Source organism: Marmota monax, unplaced genomic scaffold (assembly GCF_021218885.2).
Source record: "Marmota monax isolate L192 unplaced genomic scaffold, Marmota_monax_Labrador192_F-V1.1 WCK01_AAM20220418_F8-fsc00024, whole genome shotgun sequence".
In the NCBI taxonomy this organism is placed as follows: Eukaryota; Metazoa; Chordata; class Mammalia; order Rodentia; family Sciuridae; genus Marmota; species Marmota monax.
Window position 1 is genome coordinate 2,874,306 of NW_026695224.1, and position 12,360 is coordinate 2,886,665.

Consider the following 12,360-nt stretch of genomic DNA (forward strand, 5'->3'; position numbering starts at 1 on the left):
GACAGGCCCCATTGCTCAGGAAGGTGGGAGGCGGCTTCCTTCCTCAGCCTCCCTCAGCCAGCAGGCAGGCAACCTTGACCCAGGCCTGTCATGGCCCTCCATTCTTTTCACAGGGTAAAGGAGGGCCATCTTATACACCATCTGGCCATAGAGTCACCTCTGGAGGAAAGGAGATTGGCCTTTTGGGGAGGTGGAAGGAATTTCGAGAACTCAAGTTCCTAGCCCTTCTATACCTCGGGTTTTCTCTGTACAAAGTGGAGATAACAGTCCACCCCAGAGCACTGCTGAGAGCACTGAGAAAAACCCATGTTGGGGTACATGGTGGGCGCTCAGCACTCAGCATGGGGAGCAGCATGCCTGAACGTGGCGACTCTGCCCACTGTCCTCTGTTCTCTAGCAATGACACCTGCGGGGTGATCCTCATGCCAGCCCACTTTAAGGAATAAAGGCCTCTCTAGGCCTCAGCTGGGCTTCCTGGGGCCCTGTTGAAGCTCTGAAAAAGGTACTAACCTGTGTGTCCTCATCCAGGTCCACTCTTCTGGTGGTGGGCGAGATCAGAGGACCACATCACACCCTGAAGATCTGTATCTGGGCTTTTGTCAGCACAGACGGGAGGGAGCAACGGTAGGCAGTTACGTGTGTCCACAGGAGTACATTCACCAATGGCTCTACGCCAGGCACCATTAAAGGTGCCTCAGAGGTCCCAACACACGTTCCTCCCAGGGCCTTGAAGAAGGCTTATCTTAAGCTTATTTTACTGATGGGGTAAACTCAAGTGTACAGGGACGTCAAATTCCAAGACACCAGGCTGGTCTCTGCCCAGTTGATGAGCAAAGAACTTCATAACGGGGATTTAGAGCCCTGAGAGGAAGTGGATGTGAGCAGAGACAGTAGCAGGAAACAGGCTGCTCCACGGGGTGGGGGTGGGGGGCTCTCTTCTGAGGGGATGTGTACTCAGGAATTACAGGGCTCTGACATTTTCTGACTGGGGTGACCACCCCTAAGTGCTGTATGGCACCTTTCTAAACAGAAGCCGGACCTCTCCCATTGAACGTGGACACGTGTTTTACTCAAGGTAGACTCTTGATTTTGGGGATGTAAGTCTGGTGTGAATTAGCAGAAAAAGAAATGTGTTACAACACTGGGCATGGTGACATCTGAGGAAGGGCTTCCTTGATGAGAACCTGGAGCTCTCCATGCCAGGAATGTTTCTGCTTCCTTCCTCCCAAGGATCAGCCACTCCCATGGCAGACGTGGGCAAGGCATCCCATGGCTTTCACCAGGGGAAACCCTAAGGCACCACGCTGGCTGGAGTGAAACTGGGAGTACCTGGTGCTGAGCATGTTGTCAGGCCATGCCACCTGCCCAGGACAGTGTGCTGAAGCTCTGAAGGAAAGGGAGAATGGAGTGAGCCAGGCAGCTGCCCGCCTACGGCCCCATGCCTGCCGCAGCAGGGCAGTGGGTTCCTGGCCCTTGTGAACACCACTTCTGAAGGTCCTCCCAGTACTGCTGCCGGATGTCGCAGTAAGAAGGCACCGTCCTCCAGTTCACTCGAGCAGACATTTATTGAGCACCTATCAAGTGCAAGGCACTGTGCTAGGTGCCACAGAAATACAAAGAGGGAGCACAGACGGTCCCTGCCCACGAGGAGCTCACAGTCTAGAGAGGGAAGTGACACAGTACACAGTCAGCTGCAGCAACACCAGCCAGAGCCACACGTGCTGGAAGCGAGACACAAAGTGCTGTGGGGCCACAGAACACCATGGGGCTGCTTCTAGTCAGAGAACGGGCAAGGATGGGCTTCCGAGGAGGAAGCCATCTGGAAGAAAGGCATTTCTAGCAGAGAAGAGGTACAACACAGGAGGAGCCCACAGGAACTGAGGAAATCTGTGTGGCTGGGTACAGTACACAAAATGGACAATCAAGTATGGCCAGAAGGCAGACAGTCATGAATTCTAGGCCCACGGGCTCTGAACTTGGTGCTCTGTTACAACATGGGAAATCACTGAAGAGTAAGAGGGTGGACAGAGGGGGGTTTCTGGAAGATAAACCCGGAACACTGTGCATTCTGGAGAGGGGGGAACTAAAGAGGTAGGCTGAGCAGTCAGGAACCAATGCCCTTGGAGACGGCTTGAGAGCGACTAATAGGCAGTGGTAAGCAGAGGGCAACCTCACAGGGCCCTCAGAGAGAGTGCATGGGGAAAGAGAAAGAACAACAGATGCAGGACAAGGGTCTAGGGAGTTTGAGGATTCCACAGGGCTGGTGACAGGATAAGAATAGCTACAGAAGGAGAGTGGAGTTACAGAATAGTGACCCCTAAGGGTGAATGCAGTTTCTCAAAATGTGATCCATAGACCACTTAAACAGGAATCATCAGGGTGTGCTCCTAAAGCAGTGGATTCCCAGGTTTTCCTCCACAGCCACTGAGTCCACACCTCGGGGTGGAGCCCAATAATCTGCACTTTTAACTTTCTTCAGTGCTGAGGATTGAACCCAGGGCCTTGTGCATGCTAGGAAAGCCTGATACCACTGAACTACATCTCCAGGCCCAATCTGCTTTTTCAAGGAGAGCCTCATAGGTGGCCCAAAGGTTGAGAATCACCTGTAAGACAAAGAGAACGTATTAAGGGTTGGTCTTTAGGTAAAAGAAAAGGAATGAAGACTGTCTAAAAAGGGAAAACGTGGAAAATAAGGCCAATGGTATCAGATGTTGGGTGGTTGAGTGTACATATCAAGATGAAGAACTGAGAAGAGGCCTCTGGACTTTCAATCTCGTAGCCCTGGAGGTTCTTCCTGGACTACTTTCGAGTGATGGGGCAGAAACGAAGTTTGCAACCCAGGATTAGAGAATGGGAAGTTGAGAGAAGCATCAACAAGGAATGTACATGACTCCTCAGACACTCCAGCTATTTATTTTAATCTAAAGGATCAGAAATACGTGGAGAATAATGGGGAGGTAGATAATAAAAAAAGAAGTTGGGGAAAAAAAAGAAATGGAGGTAAGCAGAGTAACTGAACAAATTAGGATTGTTCAGAGACACTGGAGGAACGCACAGGTGAGGATGAGGAAGCACTGATGAGAGATGGAGGTGAGATTCCCAATGGAAGACCACACTGCAGAAGTGAGGGGCGCAGGCTGGGATCCGAGGTGGGCTAGTGCCTGGAATGACTGCCCGCTTGGGGGGAGCCATGGGGCGTGTGGCAGGGGTCAGAAGAGCATTATGGAGAGCCTGGGTTTCCATGTGTACACCATTGAGTCCCCCTTCACATTCCACAAATGCCACAACAAGTCTACAAAAGTGACTCTATTCCAAAAGCTGCACCCTGGCAAGAGTCCCTGGCAACAGAGCTGAGCCTGTTCAACAATGCTGGCCCTTCACCAAGGATGGCCGATGCGCACTTGATACTCCTGACTGGCAGACTTTAGGGTCTCAACACATGCCATTTGATAGATTGTCTTTCTTTATTCCCAGAGATGGTATCTGGGGCCTAGGAGAAAATACAGGGTCAGGAATCAATCAGCTCCACCAGCTACTTGGGCTTTGACCTGGACAATCGCTCTGAGCGTCAGACACTTTGTGGGCTGAATAAGAGACATACTCTGCCCCACCAGCCACCTTGCATAAATGCCACGACACACAGAAGGCAGAGCCACTCCATGTAAAAGCAAGAAGGAATTACAATTACAAGGAAGTGCTCCTGCTGGCACTCCTAAAGTCACAGGTGGGAGAAATCTACACAGGAGGTAGAGCACCTACAAGTCTCTAAGCAACAGAACCCAGTTGAGAGGAAGTGGCTAACAGGTCATGAGCTTTCTTTAATGGTTTGATACTGGTTTTCTTAATGGGGTTTTAAATATTTAACTTAAATAAGCATGATTAATTTCAGAAAAACAAACATGAATTATATTTCATGTTATAATTTACAATATAATGCATTTCTGTACTCTTCCCACTTCCTCTTCTCCCCTCCCATATTCAAGAAAAGGAAAGAGGGTATGTAGATCTCTCAGAAACAATACTAAGTCCCTGTGGCAAACATCTATAATCCCAGCTATCAGGGAGATTGAGGCAGGAGAATCAAAAGTATGAGGACTGCCTGGGCAATTTAGCAAGACCGCTCTCAAAAAGAGCTGGGGATGTAGCTAAGTGGTACAGCACTTGCCTTGTGTGTTCGAGGCCCTGGGGGGCGGGGGGAGTCTGGGACAGTGGTACATGCCTATAATCCCAGCGACTCAGGATGCTGAGGCAGAAGGATCACAAGTTTGAAGCCATCCTCGACAACCTAGCAAGACCCTGTCTCAAAAACAAATAAGGACTGGGAATGTACATTGGTACAGAGTGCCTCTGGGTTATCTTCAGTATCCTCACCCACCCAAAAAGAAAAACCCAATACCAAGAACACAAAGGCTTACAGAACTCAAAGGTCAAGTTCAAATTGCTTCTAGAGCCTAGAAAATTCATGACCCTCTCAGCCTAGCCAACTCCACCTGACATTAGTGGAAGCTTAGCCCTGGCAATCGAGATGAGTCTCCTGTGTCACTTTCCTAACATGGAAGAGAAATAAAGGGGTTGGTGACATGTTGGACTAAATCCTGAGCCTGGAGGTAAGAGTCAACAGCTGGCCTCAGCCCTCCCACCTCTGCTGTGCTTCTGGAAACAACCAGCTGTGAAGCTGAGGCATAGGTGACTGTGACTAAAGTCACTTCCCTGGCTCACTTCAAGTCTCCTGCCTCTACTTCCACAGCTGGCTGAATCGGCAACCTGTCCAAAGTGACAGCTGACAACTACTTTTGCATTATGAGGCACTGTCAAGGCATCTGGGCAAAAACATAATTGAAATACAAGTCTGGCCACCTGGAGGGTTCTGGGTTCTTCTCTCGAAGAATGCCACCCAGGTCCCACACCATGAACACCAGCAGCAAGCCCTCAGCCACTATTTCTGGGTGGAAGAGAGACACGAGCTATAAGCTGGACATGAAACTGACTGAGAGCAGCCCAGGGAGAATGCAGATATAAGACAAAGCCCTTCGAAGGTCCAGTAATAGTAAAGATGTTAAGAATTATACCAGAAAGGAATTTCACTGACAATTTTGAGCGACACTGAAAACAGACAATACTAAGATAAATTAGCTCTGGGAAAGACTCACAGGAAGAGCTGCTAGCAGGATACCAAAGAGAAGAACACATAAAAATAAACTGAGGGGCTCTGGGCCCCACAGAGGCTACTAATGCTATTTATTGGCTGGGGTCATTCTCGAGAATAGAAACTTTTTTTGGCAAAGCTGTACAAACTCCACGTTCTTCCATGGTTAGGGCCAAAAGCTGGCCACAAATATTGGGTCCTTCAATAAACATCTCAGACCCTGGTGAGGTCTTCTGAGGCAAAGACAAGACTTCGAGAGCCAAGTAGGTATATGGAGGCCCAGGTGAGGTGAGTGTGTCACGGCGCTGGGTGAGCAGTCTGCCCCTGCCTGGCTGCTCTGTGGCAGTGGCTGTGGGCATGTCCTGACAGTGAGCACTCTGGGCCTCAGCTGCTTCCTCTGTAGGGTGGAAAGGGAAGAAAGGCGAGACCACACTAGCTCTCAAGCTTCTTCTAGCCCCAATATTCTGTGAGTCTAACTTTGCCCTGGTCATAAACAATGGCTAAGCACAAAGTGCCATCTAGTGGCACCACTTGTCCACTCTCACAAATGGCTCCGACAAAAGACCCCGTAGGAGGAAACCAACCCCAACTCCCAGGGGAGGGCAGAGGCGGCAGGAGAGGGGAGCACACTCCGTGTTAGTGGACAGGATATATTCACCTCAAGAAAATATACTTTAAGAGGTCTTGCTTTCCTTAAGAAAGCAACTCTTTTTATTTAGAAATGCTAATCATATCCATTTGTCAATATCTTTAGATTTAAGGAAAATAGTTTAAAAAACATAAAAATGTAAATACACTCAAGAGTAACTGCTATTAAACAGTTCTGAACAGGCAGAAAATGTAGACTTTCCTTTTACAGAAAATGTTAAATCTGTAATAGCAGCATAATTTATATATAGAAAAAAGCTGGTTTTGAAAACCCAGATTTTTTTATACACAAAACATCTTTTTTTTTCCTTTTCTTTTTTTCTCTTTCTCTATATACTACAACAATGTTTACACTGGGAAACAGGTTTTTTCACATTATGGTACTTCCCATCACGTATAACCATTAGCTCAAGTTTGATCCCTTGGCCATGAGCTCAAGCTTCTCAGCACAGTCTTCAATCTAACACCATGGCAGAGAGCGCATTTAGATCTTTCATGTATGGATGGGCTACCAAGATCTGGTCAATTTTCAGTCTTTGCTCAGAATCAGGAAAGATCTTCAGCAGGGCTTCCCTTAGCTCGCTGGTTTCTGCAGAAGACCTCTGTGCTGGCATGGGCAGGTTCTGCGGGACACTGGGCAGGTTTGGCAGGAGCGGAAAGTGGGACTGCTGAGGAAGCCAGTGGCTTGGAGAGGCTCCCTGAATCCGGCCTGGAGGCTGGTGGCTGGTGCTGGCTGCCTGGGTGCCAGGAATCCTGAAGCTGGGGTCAAACATGCCCACGTTCGGCAGGGCGTTGAGCAGGGGTTGCATATCTCTGTGAATGAAGTGAGTCTTGGTGAGAGTACTTACAACATAAACAAGAAACCCCTCTACAGCATGTGCTGCTGATCCAAACCCTGATCCTTAAGATGCCACTCTCTGCTTAATAGGGAAGATACCAGACTGCCATGGAGGCAGCGATATCAGCAACTACAGGGGAGCCTCGGGGATTTTCACTGATACCCATCTCTAGACTGGTAAGGACAGGGGATGAGCTAGATTCGTCCCAGGCCTGCTGTCTGAGGGCTGACCTTATCCACCTGTTTTGGCAGTAAACCAGTGTATTCGTGGGAGAATTTTTTAAAAAATAGGGACCACAGTGTCCTTCTATTCTGGAGAGTATGATTCTGAATTAGAAAAAGGAGCCCCTTTGGGTAGAAAGGTAGCTACCTCAGGCTCATGGTTCCCCCTCCCCACCAAATAACAGGTGAGGCACTATAATGGTGCCCACAACCTGATGCAGATGGATATGGGGGAATGTGGGGGTACAGAGAGGGCATCTGTATTGTTTCAAAATCTTCCACCTGACACTGGCTTGCAGTCTAGAAATGGGACTGGCTCAACAGTTTTCCTAATTTCAAAAACTCAAATAACTTAAAAAGTAGTCCCTTCAGGAAGGAAGAGACTATCAATTACTTACCACGTTTACAAAGAATCATTGGGTAAGAGATAAAAGGACACAATGAGGAAGCAGAGAGAACTCTCCCTCTGTTCCATCTGAACCACAGGCCCTGGACTCACACACAGGTCTTGGGGCAGGGGTTAGTGAGATGGGCTGACATGCAGCAGGTGTTGGAAATGGCTGCCATCCTCCTGTTGTGGGAAGAGTGCATGACCCTTGGGAACTAAGCCCTCATTTGCATAATAAAACCCAACACTCAAAGAGAAATGATCCATCAGGGGACTTAAACTGTGCTGGTCTCTGTAGAAGATAATACCTCTGTGTGAACTCCCTTAACCACTACCAAGTCCAAACCTGGAGCCCCAAAAGCTCATGTTATAAATGGCAAAGATCAGCTGTGAAGTTTTACTGGGAAAGCAGCCAGGTATGGTGATTCATGCCTGTAATCCCAGCAACTCAGGAGGCTGAGACAGGAGGATTTCAACTTTGAGGACAGTCTCAGCAACTTAGTGAAGACACTGTCTCAACATAAAAAATGAAAAGGGCTGAGAATGTAGCTCAGTGACAAAGTGTCCCTGGGTTTGACCCAATACCAAAACAAACAACAACAACAAAAACCAGGGAGAGCAGTGTTTTCCTCTCTAGAGACTTCCAGAAAACTCTTATGCAAACATCTGCTGGGAGATACACAGAAGAATAACTTATTTTGGTTTAAAAAGAAAAGAGGTCTGTCACCATATTATATGATCTGCCATTTAGGCCCATAAAAGACTGATTAACATCTGTTACCTGAGAATTCTGAAAACAGAAATAACCATTAGCACTACCAATCACTATTTTCCTTAAAAATAAAACCTAAACTTAACAAAACAAAAACAAAAAACAACCCTGAAACTACTAAACAATTTCAGAAAAATTTAATACTGGAGATGGTAAAGAGTAACTGTCAGTTCCCCCAGGTAGTGATTCTTGAACAGTAAATACATTAACATAAACATAATAAACTGACAGGAGGAGTTCAAGTTCAAGGTCAGCAACTTAAAATTTAAAAAAAAAAGAGTGACTGGGGAATATAGGACAAGGGTAAAGTGGCCTTGGGTTCTATCTCCAGTATCACAAAATAAAGATTATAATACCACTTTTACACTTCTAGTCTTTCAAAGAGAGCACTTGAATATCGCACAAAAAATTTAAATGAAATAAACTTTTAAACATAAGATAGACTAAATACCTAAGAAAGACCTCTTTCCGAAGAAATTCTTCTAATCGAGGTCCACTTCTTCCAAGAGGATCATCAGGAACCATAAATATGTCCCCCACGAATGTATACTGAAGCAATCTACAACACAGAAAAATCACACAATGAAAAAAAACACTAATTCTTTATGGCTACAGCATCTCAGATTATCTCAAAAGTTTTCACCCAACTGCAAAGGAATGATCAGCCTATAAATTCTAAGACTGCTTTACTGCCTTCAAAGGATAAAAACCTATACTCAAATTATACTATTTTAATTTCTATTTTGAACACAAATTCAGCAGTGCTAGAAATTTTGCAATTTAGATATTTCTCTGGGTTTGGGAAGCAGCTTCTTTTTCTAATATAACTTAGAGAAACAAGATGTAAAGACTTTGGACCCAGAAGGTGATCGACAAAGAGTTAACTTTTTAATGAAAATGGAAATACATGCATCCATAGGCAAACCTACTGTAAATAACCTTTTTTAAAACAATGCAATATATAAAGAAAATCTAGTCATTAAGCATTACTTACCAACTATGGGAAAGGACTGAAGATGTAGCTCAGTAGAAGAGTGCTTTTACCTATAATGTATTAGGCTCTGGGTTTAATTCCTAGACCACCAAAAAATAAACAAAATTAAGAGCCTATGTTTGTTGTCCAGATTTAGGTATTTATGTATGTTTGTATATGTGTGTATGTATATCCAGATCTCAGTTTCTGGTTTGCTTTTGCAAATTCTGAACAGAAGTTGTATTGAGTCTCATTTAAAGTTGCCAACAAGTAACAGGTGTGTCTAATACTGACAAGGAGCCCCAGGGCAAAGATCCTACAGAAACGTGTCCTAGAAGATTAATGTATGCTCATAAATTGCATAAAATGCTAAGGCTCATTCTTGGTTCAGTTATCACCAAAAGTTTTTTAACAGCATATGGGTCAAAATGCTATATACTCATTTATAGCAAAGCTTTTTCTAAAATCCTCTAATGATTTAGCAAAATATATCAGATTAGAGGCAACTGTGAAACTTCAATAGAGACAAATGTCTAGTTACACTACTTACCAGTTACATTTGGCTCGAGGTACATTCATCTCATGTCTTAAGATTTGTGGGCTATCTGACTTTATCCCTGGTATGAGAGCAGACTCTTGCCTTTTGTTCTAAGTAACTGGACAGAGGATGCATGTTAATAAAAAGTCTTGGAAGCTTCAGTCTGCTGGGTTTGTTTTTGGTTTTTATTTTGGTACAGGAATTGAACCTATGGGTGCTTTACCATTGAGCCACATCCCCAGCCTTTTTAATGTTTTATTTAGAGACTGGATCTTGCAGAGTTGCTTAGGGCCTTGCTAAGTTGCTGAGGTTGGCTTTGAACTCGTGATCCTCCTGCCTCAGCCTCTTAAGCTGCTGGGATTAGAGGCATGCGCCACCAAGCCCTGCAGTGTTTGCTGATCTCAAGGCAGTTTTCAGTAGTTGGACAATCACAGTATCAATACAAATGAAAAATTATAGCAGTGAATGCTAAATTCTTAACTTTGTTATTTTTATTTATGGATCTAAACATGTTTTTAGTATAGATGACTATAAAAAAGCTCTTGAAAAGCATCAGATATGAAAAGTAGAAATATTCTCCCCTATCCGTAAGAAGTAAAACCCCAATCAGTATATTGCTTTTGGTCCCATCCTCTTGCTGGAATCACAATATTTCAGAGGTGAGATCTCGGTTGTCATGAAATCCAACCTTTCACTTCACAGCTAAGTAACTGAGGAAGGCCTCATGGCCTGACAAATTCTGCCAAGGCAAGAGGGAAGTGCCCTTGTACTCCATCATGCCACAAAACTATACCTCATTTCATGCCTGAGAACACTGATCTCTCAGAGGACACCATGTGGACAAACACAGTGGGCCCTGACACACCACTCACTGGTTCTGAGGCTTTGAAAAGGGGGCCAACGACCTTGTAGACGGGGTATAGAAGAGTCTTTTGCAGGACCAATGTACACAGTGGACAGACAAAATGCAAACAAAAACAACAAACAATAACAAAAAACTTTTCTAACTAAAAACAAAGACGAAAATATTACCTTTTTGTAATAATTTCTCGCCAAGAGACTGACTCAGTCACAAATTCTCTGAAGTTATCATTTGTTACAATTATGCCACCAGTTTTGTCCGCTAAGTGTAGCAGAAACCTATGGTAATATAAGAGTTTAAAATGAGCAAACAGGCATCCCTGGCTTAGAGAAGCCATGTTATAAGAAAATAAAAAATTTCTTCTTAGGAAATGACCAAAGAATTCAACCAAGGCTAGAAAAGTTATGCCCCAGTCAACTGAAGATCAGTTAGAAATGAAGAACTGTAAAATTATTAGTGTTGTTATAAAAGAACTATTCTTCATAAAATCTAGTTTTAAAAAACAGTTTATACATTTTTCTAGAAAAATTATATTATCAATAAACAATGGTAATAAGAATGAACAAGAACCGGAGGAGAGAATGAATTAGAGGTGACAAGCCTGTGGAATCACTATTCAGCCTTTTAGCAAATAAGCTACAGTTTTTTGGTTCTAAGACTAGCTGCATGGTACAGTCTTGTATATATATATTTTTAAATTCAAAGGCTCCTATTTTGTGCTTTGATTTAAGAAAAAAGAACTAGCTAGACCTGCCATTCTACTTAGCCTACACTACAGAGTCATTCAAATGGAAGTTATGAAAAGATACACAATGATGAAAAAGAAACAATAAAGAAAATGCTGTTTCATTGCTGGAGATTACTCCTGTGGATCCTGTTAGCATACTTTTAAGGACAATGTAAATTTCATCTCTTAAGTCAGGATCACCACATATGTCTAAGGCAATGTAGACAAAGACAATGAAACAAACGGAATCACTGGAATTAAAGGTGCCAACTAACAATAATTGTTATTAGCAGTAATTATTCAAAGGGCACTAAAAAAAAAAAAAAGCCTCATCAGTTTCAGAGATCTTAAAAGACCTTGGAAATAAACATGATTTAGTTCTTTATTAATGAATATTTTACAAATTTTTTCTAACTGGCATGAATTTAAGTGGTGATATTTGTGTAGAGGTGTTAATAAAAGTAGGAACTAAGGCTTGAGTGAGTGTGCCACAAATCAGCACATGTATCCACGTCCTCCAAAACCCAGAGAACCATAGAAATCAAGCAAGAGCCTAGTCTGGGTGAGCTGGAAGACCTCAAGGCTTTTCCTGAATCCAGAAGCCCAACCTGTACACTCCAGAGCCCTGCCCCTCACACAGGGCTGAGCATCTAAACTTAATGGTCATGAATATTAAAATCCTCAAACCTGAGTCAAGCAACTCAAGTCCTTTGAGAGTGTGCATCTGTCCAAAGGAACAGGTGGCTGGTTCCTCACCACCCCACTCCCACCTTAGAAAGGAAAATGGCCTTTCATACCTGTCATCATGAGAAGCAATTCTTTCTCCAAACACCATCCGGGCAGGAGTTAAAGATAATATTCCAAGCTCCTGGAGCTGGGTTAAGAAGTGCTGCTCTGTTCATGGAATAAGTTAAACACACACTCAGAAAAAAGCTATTTTCCCAGATGTGTAAATAAATGGAAGTACATCCAAATGTTTCACTTGGAGAGTTTTAGAAAACCTTTCTATTGACTCAGTATTACTAACTTACTGGGAAGAATTAATGAAAATGAAAAAGCATCAAGCAAGACCCATACCAAGGCAAATGCAGCATATGAACTAGCTGTATTTTTAACAATAAAAAGGTTCAACTCTGTTCAGTTCCTTAGCCCATTTGTTAACTGTATTGTTTGGGGTTTTTTTGGTGTTAAGTTTTTTGAGTTCTTTATATTTCCCGGAGATTAGTGCTCTATCTGATGTGTGTGT

At 43.9% G+C, this 12,360-nt stretch overlaps 1 protein-coding gene across 2 annotated transcripts in view; it reads right to left on the reverse strand.

Annotated features, from left to right (window-relative positions):
* Window positions 1-1,546: 1,546 nt before the first annotated feature.
* N4bp1 (NEDD4 binding protein 1) overlaps window positions 1,547-12,360 on the reverse strand; it is a 50,272-nt gene continuing 39,458 nt past the window's right edge. For both annotated transcript variants that reach the window (XM_046434413.2, XM_046434412.2), the window contains 4 exons: window positions 11,912-12,008; window positions 10,558-10,665; window positions 8,466-8,573; window positions 1,547-6,607 (listed from right to left, as the gene is read on the reverse strand). In XM_046434413.2, coding sequence (XP_046290369.1) covers window positions 6,250-6,607; window positions 8,466-8,573; window positions 10,558-10,665; window positions 11,912-12,008 — 671 coding nt within the window. In that variant the 3' untranslated portion in view covers window positions 1,547-6,249. The remainder of the gene's footprint in view (window positions 6,608-8,465; window positions 8,574-10,557; window positions 10,666-11,911; window positions 12,009-12,360) is intronic.